The sequence below is a fragment of the Macrosteles quadrilineatus genome, unplaced genomic scaffold (assembly GCF_028750875.1).
Source record: "Macrosteles quadrilineatus isolate MER2022 unplaced genomic scaffold, UCM_ALF_1.0 Scaffold_4__1_contigs__length_99947679, whole genome shotgun sequence".
Lineage (NCBI taxonomy): Eukaryota > Metazoa > Arthropoda > Insecta > Hemiptera > Cicadellidae > Macrosteles > Macrosteles quadrilineatus.
The window spans coordinates 20,256,450-20,272,705 of NW_026542597.1; the positions used below are offsets into that span (position 1 = coordinate 20,256,450).

The 16,256-nt window shown below is 35.1% G+C and overlaps 1 protein-coding gene across 1 annotated transcript in view; it reads left to right on the plus strand.

Moving 5' to 3' along the window:
• The first annotated feature begins 628 nt into the window (after nucleotides 1-628).
• Nucleotides 629-16,256, plus strand: part of LOC128992790 (uncharacterized) — a 30,662-nt gene continuing 15,034 nt past the window's right edge. Inside the window, exon 1 of the mRNA XM_054416529.1 lies at nucleotides 629-656. Within this exon, the coding sequence (XP_054272504.1) occupies nucleotides 629-656 (28 nt within the window). The remainder of the gene's footprint in view (nucleotides 657-16,256) is intronic.

Consider the following 16,256-nt stretch of genomic DNA (forward strand, 5'->3'; position numbering starts at 1 on the left):
ACATTATGAATGCTTTTACAATAAATGGTCCTCTCAACCAGGCTCAGTTAAAGAAATTGCGTACTTAAATCTGTAGTTTACATCTTTACAGTTTCTACATTTTATTTTTATGACTAAATAACATTACCATCCTTATTTAAGTTGGAGAATATTTTGACGTCCGTTGCGTGTGCTATATTTGTGTTTACTAAACTATAACCAAAAAGAAAAGCACATACTGTAAAATTTACCATAACAACATGGCGTCAATATCAGCGCATTCTTAACGTTTTACCTCCATGAACACAAATAAAAATGATTTGAAATTTTAAAATAGAATGAGTAGTCTACTTGCACTTTTCAGAGTTAATACTACTCATTATTTTAATGGTATAGCTACTTCTATCTACAACGCACTGAAGAGAAAAACTCCCATAAACCTATTGAGTAACACATTATACTGTAGCCTACATCTAAAGTAGAAAACAAATTTTAGAAGCACATCTTCTGCAACTAAGATAAGTTTTGACATTTAAAAAATGTTATAATTAAAAATAACAAAGACGATTAAAATGCGAGTACTTCTCCTTTCTCCAGAAGTTATATATACCAGCTGGTGCTGCCGTGGCGCGCTCAGTATACTCTCGCCATGCGCGCTGCTCACTTCGTTGTCTTTGGTGAGTCATTTGTTTACCTTTGGAATATTTAAATTACTTTAAATTCAATTATTTGTAACTGTATTTGTACTATGTGGTGGATAATCTTGTGCATTTTTCTATCGTAAGTAGTTGTTGGTAACTAAAAATGTATCTTCAGCTTTATTATTTATACGTTAGACATTTTAGTTCTGATTATTAAAATACTTAAATTTATTATTTAAATTTGTTTGTTCACCGGTATACAGTTTGCTCTTGTAAGACTACTTTAAACTATTGTTGCTTTCGTATCGAGATACGCACCTAGGGCAAAAAAGTACTTGATAAAAACTCCACATAAAATAGACCTCGGAACCTTACTATTTTATAAAACAATGGTTTCACCAATAAATAAATATTATGCTTTATTTAGCTCTAAAACATATTGTTTGATTTCAATCAGCTGTGTGATGGTGTAAAAAAGTTTCAGATATGTAAACGAATCAAATGTTTTCAACATGGGGTTTCTTGGATACCAATGTTTTGTTTCCAAAGCTTACGGGGGAATTGTTAAGACATTGTCATTAGCTTCCAAGGCAAATTATAATAATCGGCAATATCACTTAAACACCTACCTGTATTTATAATTTGGTATTGTAGGATGAAAAGGTTTTCAATAATTCGTATAATACCTTATTTTGCTTATTTTGGTATCGTGGTCTACGATAATTTAAAACATCTAAAATACTCAAAAAGCCGGCTTATATAACGTGTGGGTGAAAACAAAACTAAATGAATGTGTTCAGTACATAGGCCTATTGATAACTTACAACCAGTATAGAGCAGCTCTGTTTTGACACTCTTTATACCGGTATGTTGGTATGAATAAGATCCTATAGCAGAATATCCATTTTCAAGATAAATACAATAATGTTATAGGGTACTTATGAAAGTATACATCTTACCTTTCATCATGCAAAGCCATTAGAAATATCTAACCTATTTGAAAAAAAAAACTGCCAATGTACCACGAATGAAATGCGAAACAATCAAGGTTTTTAATTAAATAATGTTAACAATAATTATTCTAATAGAAAACCGAATGACCAAGTTATTTTTTAACTAACTATATCATCATTAACATAATACTATATAAAATTAAGATCAAGTTTCAATTTAGAACATTGATCCTTTTAAACTAGCGTGTCTTGTCTGAAAAGTTTAAAATTAATAACTATTATTATTAATACTTCTGTAGGGTTTTAAATCACTCATCCTCAAAACTACAGTGGTAATGTGACAATCTCCAAAATATCTTGGTTATGTAATGTAATTTGTAGAGATTTTAACTCTAATCTCTTTCCGTAAAATCTTTAATATCTCTAATAGATTTGTTCAAACCAAAAAACCTTATTACTGTAGTTTGTTTTTTTTTTAATACAGTACATTGTTATGACCCCATATCACTATACAAACCCTCAAGCATAACAAGAATCATTTTCATCAAACAACTGTCCATCTTTGGTCAACAAGGTATCTTGTTGAGTAATTTAGAGAGTAATTGAAATCCACATGTGAGTGTTATTAACAGGTTCAGAGTGAGAGGTGAAAAGTACTCCGAGGCATTGAGTAATAGGGTGACCGCAGACAGGTCAGTAACCAGATCTGGTGCGGTCACTGTTACACACCGGTCACCGGTCACTGGCTAAAGTAACACGCTACAATCCAGTTATAGGTCACTTGCTAAAGTAATAGGGTACAGTCTAGTCGCGCACAAAAGGACCACAGTAATAGGGTGGCCGCAGACAGGTCAGTAACCAGATATGGTGCGGTCACTGTTACACACCGGTCACTGGTCACTGGCTAAAATAACACGCTACAATCCAGTTATAGGTCACTTGCTAAAGTAATAGGGTACAGTCTAGTCGCGCATAAAAGGACCACAGTAATAGGGTAGCCGCAGACAGGTCAGTAACCAGATCTGGTGCGGTCACTGTTACACACCGGTCACCGGCTAAAATAACACACCACAATCCAGTTATAGATCACTTGCTAAAGTAATAGGGTACAGTCTAGTCACAAATAAAAGGACCACAGTAATAGGGTGGCCGCAGACAGGTCAGTAACCAGATCTGGTGCGGTCACTGTTACACACCGGTCACCGGTCACTGGCTAAAATAACACACCACAATCCAGTTATAGATCACTTGCTAAAGTAATAGGGTACAGTCTAGTCACAAATAAAAGGACCACAGTAATAGGGTGGCCGCAGACAGGTCAGTTACCAGATCTGGTGCGGTCACTGTTACACACCGGTCACCGGTCACTGTCTAAAATAGCAGGTTACACTCTAGTCACAGATTACAGGACCACAGTAATATGGGTGGCCGCAGACAGGTCAGTAACCAGATCTGGTGCGGTCACTGTTACACACCGGTCACTGGCTAAAATAACAGGTTACAATCCAGTTATAGGTCACTTGCTAAAGTAATAGGGTACAGTCTAGTCGCGCATAAAAGGACCACAGTAATAGGGTGGCCGCAGACAGGTCAGTAATCAGATCTGGTGCGGTCACTGTTACACACCGGTCACCGGTCACTGTTAAAGTAATAGGTCGCACTCTAGTCACAGATTATAGGACCACAGTAGTAGCATGACCACAGACAGGTCAGTAACCAGATCTGGCGCGGTCACTGTTACACGCCGGACACCGGTCACTGTTACACTACAATCATAGGTTACTGTCCTAATTTATACGTATCACACCGGTCACTAGTAACTGGCTAAAGTACCACGTTACACTCCAGTCACATATACAGTAATAGTGTGTCCGCAAGGGTAACCTAAACCGGCGCAGTCACTGGTCACGGTTCACTCTTTTAGACTAGAAAACCATGTTACCCTCAAGTTACAAGGCGTTAAAGGGTAACACACTATTTATCACTTGCTACTGTACTTAGAATAATATGTTACCTACTCGTTAACAATAAAATTTCCTATACTATATAAACTAACACTTTACACGTCTGTCACTATTAATTTTACAAAAGTATCTATCCAACATCGGTGTGCAGCAAAATAAGTCACATACTATAGTCACATACTGTTCAAATAAGTCACATACTACTTTAAATAAATACACTCCCCTCCAATTATTTTAACTTTATATGATACCTATACTGTATACCTGACAAGTTCTATTTTACACCGGTTTTACAAATCTTCATGTACAATCAAGAGACATTAACGCCCGGTTAGGACCGAATCCCTAACATTTGCTCGATTATCACAATTTTCCAACACGATCTGCCAGTAATCCTTGACAAACCAGGAGCTATGGGATGATTGGTTTATCCCGTGGGTTCACCGTGGTTGGGCAACGGCTTCGGGAGAGAGTAAGGACACGATTTGAGCCACTGGCGCACACGACACCAGCTACTGATAAGGCTATCATTAGTGTCGTACTGAGCCATTTTAGCAGCTGAGCACTGCTACAATTAACTGGGGAAGAGGGGGTAATTATGTGAATATCAATTAATTTTATTGTGTATAATGTCTTACAAGATCTATCAAGTAAGAAATCAGGCTTATGGCCACTAAACTAACACTACAAACTAAGTCTTCTGGGTAAGACCACGTTACCGGCCAAAATGTATACATGATGGTTACATACAGACCTCATTAGAAAAGTTCACCATATTTATCTGGTGCTGTAGCAGTTGTAGACGAGACTGAACGTCAGCACTTGGCTATAATATTTCCGACTGTGACGCGACCGTACCCAGAATACTTCGTATGTAGTGTAATCTAATACGTTCAATCTCAGTCCATTGCGGTCATTGAATATTAAATATAGTATTATAGTATCCGGTTCAAAAATGTTGGTGTTTAAATAGTGTAAATCCATCCTTATTTCCTTAAAACTGCATCAACCACAGTTTCGTCATCGAATTGATGCCATCCTCAGACAGTAATAGAACATTTGCTTACTGCAGTCTTCCACTGAAAGTGTTCTCAATGTTCTTGTATATCCTGAAGATGGCCCAAATTTGGTGCCGATTTTTCGATGATCGCCACAAGCATTGTAGTCTATTTACACAATTATGGACCGAATTAAATAATTTGGTAACAATAGTTTAATGTGTTACCACTTGAAACCAGTTGTATGTAATACAAAATGAATACAGTTTAATTTGCAGGGTAAAATTTAAAATGCACCTTCAAACCTTTATAAATGGGGTGAAAAAAATAATACAGAAATATCGAAATAAACCGAAGATGCCAATAAAGTAACAAATGTTGACTCTTAATCTACAATACCACTAGGTAAATTATTCTCCACTAACTGGCAGCCATTGCTCCAATCTAACTCCCCCATTTGTCTGTTAACAAAGTTCATTTTCCAATGTTCCCAACTACTGACATTTACTCTCGCCATTAGACTAACAGAGGCTAAACCATCACTTTCAGCTGTCTTTCACGAAGCCTTGACCTGGGAAAAGTAATAGGTCTTTGTCGAAATTGGACTGAACTGCGCATTCATTTGATGGAGTATTTTATGAAGTTTGCACATTATCTATTTATTGGAGTATTTTTAAACACTTATTATTTTTGTACTCACTGCAACTTCATTGCAAATTGTCACCATGTGTTAATAGCTTCTAAAATACTCTCTGGGTTATATAAAGAAGTAATACCAAATTTTCCTTCCCTTAAAAGAAGGGCGTGTTTAATTTGGACAAGGGAGACTTGAAAATAAAAATACCTTACGAACGTTACAAATCCACAACACTCTTTAATTTGCAAACTATAGAAAAATACGAATTAAGAAATTTTGAAATATTTTCAAACTCAACTTTCTGGTTTTTAATTGACTTTAATTAATGTATCGACGCTAAGTAATTTAGCATCCAATTACCTCAACAAACCTGATAGTGGTTAGTCGAGATAAAGACAGTTACGTAATTCTGATGGCAGTGACGAGAGTGTCGCTTGGGGGAAAGCAACAGCTGGATAATAGAAATAATTAATTAATTACAGAGAGATGGGAAAACGAAAACAATTCCTTGACATCCGGTTGTAGTGCTTTTGTTGTGAGAATCGTCTAGACAAAGTTTTTTTCAAGGAATAGATGTATCTTTTTTTTCTTTAGAATCGCATTATGTTCGTTCTACATGTTTATAAGTTGTGTATTTAGTTTGAATTTGTTTTCTATTGTACATCGATGTCTTGGGTTCGAGTACCGATGCCACTACTTAAAATGTATCTACAAAAATTTATCTGTACCGACGTACTCATTTCTTTGCTTGGTGTTTTCCACGCACAGACTTTTGAGGTTCACAGAAACAGGAAAATTCAAGGTTATTCTGTTTGGAGATAGCCAAAACTTAACTTTTTGTTTCATCTTCCTAAGAGTGAAATGGTTTTTAAATACACTAAAAGAGACATATTCAAAAACTGATAACATAAAAAATAAAAATAAAGCAGTGGTCAAAAACTCTTGACAACAAGAACTCATTCATTATTGAGCAAAAACTGAGGAAAATATAGGCATACTCAATTAATCTTTCTGCCCTAATGGCCTATTAACTACAGATCCCTTGAAGACGGTTATATTTGTAATAGTTTAGTGAATTGTCGTAATACATGTTTACTGTATATTTTTCAACATTTAAATTTTAGAGGTTGTATTCTTTTTGCACACATTTTCCCCCTGAAACTAAAAACAAAATTGTTACAATGTCTGTGCTCATTATATAGTACACTAATGATAACAGAAAATGTGATTATGTCAAACAATATGTTTACAAATTGACGGGTGTAACACAAGTATTTATACACATTTTACAGGAGTTGAAATGACTAAGTAAGTCTTAAACCTAAAGTGACTTGTTTATTGCATGACTGCCTAGACAGAGTTGTAAATGCATCTTCAACTTCATCATGTAAACATGTAAACTACCTCAACAACTCACGGACTTTCTCTCTCCATAGTTTATGGTTTACGCGTCGTCAGTTTATAGTGTACACGTCAGTTTATGGTGTACTACCACGCTTAAATACCATAATATGGCGTTTATGGACCGTTCTATCGAAATAGCCCTAGGATTTAGAGCTCTCTGCTTTATAAAATGTTCCGCTCTGGTTGTGGGACACACTGTACTTTCTGGATACGAAATGCGTTCTAATAGTGAAAATCGACTATAAACAAATTAAAAATACACAATATTATGTGATTATTGAAATTATTTGTACGAGAGAGAATCTATTAGGACCAAAAGCTTATTCTTCAAAGATGTGAGCAAGCACATGTGGTAAAAGCCAGGTATTTTTCATATTTTATAAGCTTATTTTGTAAGTATGGTGAGGTTTTATAAAGGATTTTAGTCTTTACAAACCGAAACTTAAAAGGACAAAGACCTATAATTTTCGTGAAGTATTTTATGTCAAGTTAATTTAAGAATGCTCAGTACTCTATTGGATTGAGATGGACATTTAAAATCGAGTTGTAACGCATCCATTTACTGTAAATCGCATCACGTCACGAGTTTTCGTTTTTATTAACGTTACCATTGCTAATAAGCTTATTTTACCATTGGGGAATGTCGTTAACATGCTGTGTTCTCTGCAAAAGTTAAAATCAAGTCAACCTTTTCTTTGGCCATTATTTTTTTTTTATTTAGACGTATAGACTTTGCAACAACTAGTAAAACTAATTTTACGATGTAATCGAAACCACCGACACAGTCATATCATCATTTGGATAACCGAAATAATTATCTATAACCTATGAACAGTACAATTACTACTAGTATTAGCGATATGGGAATGCAAATGATGCGTATCTTGACCCAAATATGGGGGATGAGTTTAGAATGGAGTGAGATGCCTTGAATCTCTGACTATAGTTGTGTATGATGGAACCTGTCTCCTGACTGGTCTACTTGAGACTAAGCCGGGACTTAAATTACATCAGTCTACAAGTATATAAGGACGGTGAATAGACAAGTCCCATTATACAAACTATAGGATCAGCTGTTATGGCTAGGATCATCCGTTAAATGCTTAGTAATCAAAGGCAGCTAATAGTTTCGAACAACCAAAAAGCTTCTGACTTTTTCAGGCTTGAGACAGCAACCATCTAAATACTAGGGGTGAGCATCAGCTAGCTAATGTTGGTTTAGAAATTTCTACCCATAAGACCACGACTCCTTGGTTGTTCCTTAACAATCACGATCTTTTAAGATATAACAAATACAAATATGACAGGACTGGATTATAAGGATGTGGAAATTCACTAAAAGAACCGTATGAGGAAAGTTCTCAATCTTCGTGTTTAACCTTATAGCGATATCCCTTGTCCTACTCTCCCCTCCCTCACTGTTTTTCCCCGTATCCTAGACCAGAGTTGCGTGGGTGACTGGAGACACAGTAGTCGGAGTCTGAATTATTACACAAGGGTCTCACAAATCACTTCCTCTGGTAACGATCATAATTACCCTCACTTTCCGTCACGACCCCTTAATTGCGAATTATCCCTTTCTATTACCCACACCTCCCTCGCCCGCACCCGCAGCAGCGCCGCGTGTCCTAGGAGAAATTACTGTCGTTGCTCACGTCAAAGATTGGGTCGGTGGAAGTGAAGGAACGGGTTGGATGTATTTTGTTGTGTCTATCTACACCAGAGCAAGGCCCCGCCAGAGGCATTTATTTATTAACATTTTATGTAGGGGAACGTTCCAAATCCTTGTTTTGTTACTATCTAACGTCAACCTGTTAGATAGATTCATTAATTTATTTAGGGACTAAGTCAAGTCAAATCAAATCAAATCATTTATTGAGCCAGAATTAACAATGAATTACAAGTTGTATTGGCTAAGTCAAAATGAAATGAAAGTTGGATACATTTACTTAAGAACTATTTACAAATATACAATCTTATGCAATATGCATTGGTGCAGATTTATATATAAATATTTACATCACTATTCATGGAACTGAGTTAAGATGAAAATTCTTGGACGCTGTAACAGGTAAACTTAATCAACAAAGATTTTAATTGTCTTTTAAATGTTAACAGGTTTGGTTCAGGTTTAAGAAAAAGTGGAAGTGAATTAAAATGTGTTATGCCATTGTACAGTAAGTGTTTCTTGAAGAAAGTTGTTGAATGTTTAGGAATAGGTAATGTGTGTGAATTGCGCAATGTGTATTGTTTTTTTACAGAACGGTCAGATTTAGAAAATTCCGGTTTCACAAATGTTAAAGATTCAAGAATGTAAATGGATGGGAATGTCAAAATCTTTGAACTGGAAAAATATTGTCGGCAGGATTTGCGCTTTTTTAGAGAGAAAATAGTTCTCACAGCCATTTTTTGGAGTTTAAACAACATTTTAGTTTGCTAGCACTCACATCCCGATATAGGAACGGCGTATGCTAAGTGGGGATAAGTGAGCCCATAGTATGCCGTCAACAATATACAAGTACAGTACTTACAAAGTAAATAAAATATCTTTGGAAATATGCGTGTCTTATTTTGTAGGAGCGTTGTGTATGTAAAGCTGTTAGTATTTGTTGTTGATGGGGTTTTATTTATTTGTATAGTATTTCCCCTACAAAATTGAAGTTAGGTTGAAAAAGAGTTTTTCAAAATATAGATGAATGGGTTAGTCTCGTAATTAAGTGTGGGAGAAACGTGTTCGCTTCTCGACGTATCAGAAGAAATTGAGTGGTTTAGACCTTTTTTTACATGCTTTCTTCATTTTAAATTCCCTTTGCAAAGACAATGAAAATGCATTGGTTGTATTTGATATTCTTTAAGTTCAAGCATTTCCTGAACTGAACTAGTCAATTAATGTATAACTCAATAATACAGAAATTAAAGACACTTAGCATTCACGCTGTACAGGTTTGAGATTATTTTACATTACATGTAATTAGTGGTTAGGTTGCTGATGTACTTGAATGGTAAGGAACTTCTAAGAAAGTGACTCAAAAAAACAAAGAATAATTATAAAGAAGATTATATCTACGTTATTGCAATACCATGTAATTATTAGAATCTTTGTCATCGTCACGAAATTCACTTTCAATTCAAGTGTACACGGTAAAACGACGATCATGACACAATTCACAGGAGGAGGGTCAAAAACAATTGTAGATTAAGTTAAGAGAAGCCGGAGACCTTGTGATTTTTCAAACTAAAATAGTTTATACGCATGGAAAAGAGTTAAGTTTATGATAAATTCAACTTTCAATTTGGCATAAAGATTGAGTGTAATTGAATCACAGCAGTTTTTTAAGTTGCTCAATGTCGGTGACCAAATAAAAAAAAAAATTTAAACATTTACTAAACCATTTACGGAGGAATCGCATTATTCCGGTGCTGTATCTTAGCAATGTGTTGTATGATGTAGAATAGGTATAGGATAACGATAATAATATGGCTGTATAATTCTATTAGTTGTTGTGTAACCAATACTAAGTTAGTATTCTAATGATTTATTTGTGCCATTAGTCTGGCTCCAACACATGTTTTGGTATTTGAAAAATCAATATGTGCTTGTATTATTGTTGTTATTTAACAAGGTTTTTCTTTCTTTTCACTATAACTGTTCCTAATAAGTATAAATTTCAAGCCTCAAGACACCTCAAGACTTAAGGTAAAACATCTTCCTTAACAAGTATTCATTTGGTACTACTCAAGCCTGATTTTAATCACATCTCTTATTCTCTCTTCTCTAATCATTTCAACCACCATTATCATTGCTTCCTTCTTTTTGACCGACTACCTAGACAAGACGAGCAAAAACAGAAAGACAAATGTTTCCGTGAGCACTTAGGGCGAGTAAAAACTGTTAACTTCCTTTGAAGAAACCATTTAGGATCCGGCTCCTCTAAAATAACAAACAGGTAAAAATATTACCTACCTAGAAAGTGTCATAAACAAACCAATATCAAAAAAGTGCTGATTTCTCCTCTATACAACTCTTTTAATAATACGCAGTTTACTGTTTAAAACATCACTTAACCGTTAATCCCTTTGGCTAAGCTCCTTGAACTTTATCCGTTATTGTTAACAATCGATGTTTAATCGAAGACGCTAGATAACGCGAAGAAATGCGGAAGAATCGTGACGGGATGTGAGAAGCAAGCAAGTTCTCGGTAAGTTAGGGAAGGTCAGGGACAGAGTTGTAAAGATTTGTAATGACATCATTATCTGGTTGTAATGATTAATTTATCGGTAACTGTACATCCGTTAACAGATTTTCATGGCATATCATATGGTAACTTTAATATTTCGGATTACTTACTTTTTTCAATTATTTCTCTATGTATAAAATATTAACATAAGGTTAAATAATACCCCCGCCGCAGCAAACCTGCCGGCGAAGCGAATCTCGATTTGTCTGAATTTATTTTCAATCAAATCTATTTAAATAACATTAGGTTTAACGAGTACCGTTACCTAGGTTTTCTGCAACAAGGAAATAAATTAAGTGTGGTTTTTGGTAAAATAATCTGGTAATAGGTTAGTATAAAATAAATAAATTCGCCAAGTTTGATCAAAATATATTTATAAACAACATGGGAATTTTAAATTTACAATTTTTTGAATTTTCTCCGTAACCAATAACCGTACAAAACACTTTGATATACTAATTTAATTGTTTTTTAAGCTCTTTTTTTCAATATAGAGAGAAATTGGGAAATTTGTGTTTTGAGGGTCAAAAGTGAGAAAACTCAATTTTTACCGCATAAAACCCTTCGTTAAGTAGTTAACGTCTGGGGACATCAAAACGAAAAAGTAAATCGGTCCCGGGCCTAGGTCTTACCGTGCCACCTATGGTAATAGCTACCTACTTACCTATAGAGAAATTCGCTGAAACTTAAATGCAAACTATCAAACTTTTAAAATTGTATTTGGGATATTTTGTAAAAGAAAGCTGTTAGTTTGTTTATATCTATTAATTAATTAAAAATATGACTTGTCACAAATTGTTACCAAAAAATACCGTTTCGAAAATTACAATTCATGATGTCGGCAATTTAGGGGAAAACTTGAAAAAAAGTTAAAATATTTTAAAAATAATAATATGCTTTTTTGATGATAAAACCATTCGTACGTTGTATGTGTTAACATAAGATACCTTTCATTCAGTTATTCTAAAGTAGAGTTATTTTACGATAATTTGTGAAACATTCAAAATGAAATAAAACAAAATGATCTAAAACGGGAATTTCAATAGATAACTTTAGTATAATCTGACTCAAATTCGTCCTCAAATGGCGATTCAATACCTCGCTGAGATTCTAAGGCGAACCAAACAATCCCAATTGAACTTCAACCACATTGGTGGTGTGTTCCCCTAGTCACTGTGAATTCACTTACCAGAATTACAATGCATTTCGCCGGTTATGTGCATCAACTCGATTACATGCACTTGTATATTCGCTTTCTCCATGTAACCCAGGTTTGTATGTGAGGTTTGTCATTTAACCATCAATCTTCATGTACTAACACATGACCACAACTCAAATGTCTCAAAGGAAATTGGTGAAACCAACACCTTTTAACATGTAAGTGAATGAAGCTATCTAAACAAGTGAGTTTCTACAGAGACACCCTTATCTGTGGTTATCAGATGATTTTGAATATAAATATGTAGAGTTTTCGATACGGGCAGATTTTTCTCTAATACTTAGTAGGTCTCTAATACAATCATAGTTTCTCTAATACAATCATATGTCTTTGTAAAAATATTCTTTGGAGCTGCTTAGGGATTGGGATTGTGAATGAATTTTGGTGTAAATGGTGGTTGGTTGTGTGACAATACAGTATCTCCAACAAATTTGTAGCTTTCAGAAAACTTGTAGGAAATCTATTGCGTAACACAATAAATTAAGAAGTCCACTAATTTCATTCGCCTCCAAAAAAAAGTAATCAAGAATCTTACACTATTACTATTAACTCGAGTAACATTACGAAGACATTTTGAAGTTTGTGAATGTTTTTAATCGTACTTCGATTTTTTGTATATTTACCTAAATGTAAATCAATAATTAAAACCATTACAAATCATCCCGTGAAATAAAATGGATAAATGTTGGTGTTGGTAAATTTTGATAACAGATTTTAAAATTTGACCTTTTCTGTTATATCAGTTTTCCCTGACACCAAGAAATACCATCCTTGACAAAACCATAGAGGAAGACGACACTCAGACGAAATTCTGATTGCAGTGAATCGAAGTATCGGAACAAATCTGTGAATGTCACTTCCTCGATGTCCATTGTGCTCTCGAAATGTCTTGCAGGGAGTTTCTAACAATCATATGTTCAATGACAGCATTCAAATGTTCCCTCTTAGCAATCATCTAAATACAGGGTGTTGAAAATGTCTGGAACCAACATTATATCTGGTGAGTGGTTAAAGAAAAACAAATGATATTTTGTGTACGGATATATTATGGTTTTATCTATCTTTTGGTGCCTTATGAAAATTTTTACCACTTATAGGGAACGTCCTGTAGAGGATGCAGTAAAAAGTTTAAATGGAAGCCTATGGTAAATGATACATCATTTTAAAGGCCATTTTTTTCTGAGTAAGGAGCCACAAGTTTCATCTCAAAAGGACCACCCTAGCAAAAATGGCGACTGTTTGAAATTTAAATAATCACTTATAGGGAACGTCCCGTGGAGGATGCAGTAAAAAGTTTAAATGGAAGCCTATGGTAAATGATACATCATTTTAAAGGCCATTTTTTTCTGAGTAAGGAGCCACAAGTTTCATCTCAAAAGGACCACCCTAGCAAAAATGGCGACTGTTTGAAATTTAAATAATCACTTATAGGGAACGTCCCGTGGAGGATGCAGTAAAAAGTTTAAATGGAAGCCTATGGTAAATGATACATCATTTTAAAGGCCATTTTTTTCTGAGTAAGGAGCCACAAGTTTCATCTCAAAAGGACCACCCTAGCAAAAATGGCGACTGTTTGAAATTTAAATAACCACTTATAGGGAACGTTCTGTGGAGGATGCAGTAAAAAGTTTTCATTGAAGCCTATGGTAAATGATACATCATTTTAAAGGCCATTTTTTTCTTAGAAAGGAGCCACAAGTTTCATCTCAAAAGGACCACCCTAGCGAAAATGGCGACTGTTTGAAATTTAAAAATTCCGTTCCCTATAAGTGGTTTTTTAAATTTCAAACAGTCGCCATTTTTGCTAGGGTGGTCCTTTTGAGATGAAACTTGTGGCTCCTTACTCAGAAAAAAATGGCCTTTAAAATGATGTATCATTTACTATAGGCTTCCATTAAAAATTTTTACTGCATCCTCCACAGGACGTTCCCTATAAGTGGTAAAAATTTTCATAAGGCACTAAAAGATAGGTAAAACCATAGTATATCCGTACACAAAATATCAGTTGTTTTTCTTTAACCACTCACGAGATATAATGTTGGTTCCAGACATTTTCAACACCCTGTATATTTCAATCATCTTCCAGTTTTTCATGTGTACATAATGTGTAATCCATGTATATATGTCCCAGTAAATAATTTGTAGGAAGGATGTCTGAAGGACAGTTTTCTCGACGGAATAACACGAAGTCAAATTTTTGAATGACATGAAATTCTGGTGCAAAGAATCAGTGGCTGAAAATAAAAAATGTAATATTTTTGTCTTCGATCACCAACTACCAACAAATCCTTGATAGTAGCATGACGTTATGTTAACGTTACTTTATAATCCCAGTTCCCACTAAGAGTTTCATAATTTATTATAATCACTATCCATTGAGATGGGGACGCCACCTAGGTGCGTATTTTTAACCAAAATATGAGTGAGTGATGAGTGTGGAATAGAGTGAGATTATCTGTGTAGGTTTGTTACTGACTAAGATCAGCTGTTTCATCAGTCAGGATCATTCATTTCAAGCCAAATGATCAGGGACAGCCGTGTCCAGTTTCGAACCATCAAAATGATAATAGGCTTTTCTCACGATTGTTGGACAAGCACTCAGCTAGCCAGGCAATATGAATTTAGGTGGCATGTACAGAAATTATAACCAAGGTATTCTGCACAATCGCTCACTACCGTGTCTTATGACAGCTTCCAGTGTCGGAAAGTAATTGAATGAACAAGGAAGATTTTGTTACTTGTTATACATACAAGTCAACAATAGATGCTCGACAAGTATAACTAATTTAGAATCGCACGTACGTAAAACATATGGGGCAAGAGAAATTATGTGACGGAGCGACGAATGCCTTACTATTATGAAATGAGCTGTTGACAATTTCTCAACATTCCTTGTAACTGCTTAGCAGGAATGTTAATTTTTCTCAGAAGAATGCTTTTTATAATATTATTAAATGAATGTTTCTCGATCGAAGTGTTTAATAACGTTTATAGTTTTCTTGCTAATATAGGAGTGAATAATTGATAAATGCAAATGTACATTAAACAAAACGTGTTTAAGCAAAAAGGTATTAACGTACGCAAAAATGAAGTTGAACATTTTTAAAAGAACAGAACAGAATTGCACAATATGTATGTTCTTGTATATAAACTTGTACTATGATTTATAGTAATTGTCTTTAAAATGACCTCACAATATCTAAATTATTCTTGCATAATTTTCAGTCTTATTTAAAAAATCCTGATACATTTTGTGTTCAGGCTTTCGCAACCGATGTTTGGTGTTAACCATGCTGTCATAAGCCTAATCACAGGTACCACTAAGGTACCACTTCACAGGCAGGGTAAAACGTCTGGAAATAAATTGAATTTTACGACGTGGTTAAAGACGAAAAATGCTAAATCTTTGAATGGACTAAAGTAAAAGGATATGTGGCAGATAAATGCTAATCATATACTGTATTGGTTGACTCGATCGACTGTTATTTTGTACATAATCAATTTAAAAAAGTGACTGGTGACCCCTTTTAGTTTTGCATTTGTCCGTTCACATGGTCCCCAAATTGTGCTTAAGGCGTGAAAATCAAGGGTAAAAGAGTCACTATCATAATCAATTTTAGTATGCTGGGACACCAACCAAAAACATCATTGCCTGAGATGGTTTCACATCCAGGACCGCTTTAGTCAATGGGTCCGGTTGACTTGGGCGCAGGGGCGTAAGAGGTTTTATATTTGTTCATCGATCTCTATTACTACAACTTGTATGTTGGGGGTGCAAGGAAGAGCAAAATTCTCCACGAAAAAGGGGGTAGGAAGAACAAATATCTCTTGTTGGGTGCATAGCTCGTCACATGCATATACCGCTGGCTTGTTCACAGTCGGCCATACCGAGTTCAACAAACTCAACTAACTTTTCACACTCTAAGCCCTAAACAAATGTTACAACGTTCGATCCATGGTCTCCGTGAAATTAGTTCATGTAAAACAAAGCTGGAACAAATTAGCGCTGCTGTGGGATTCCATAAATGCATTCATCCAGTTCAACGGTTAGTTTCACAGATCTAATTACCCGCATTCCAGGTTTTTATACGTTACGTGACCGAGTACCCCATTAATTGTTTCATTAGCAGTTCAATCTCTGATATTTTTCCTTCACCCTGCTTCTTTACAGCCCCATTTCCCAAACAAACAGTTCCATTGGATCTAAATTCCACAACGATTAC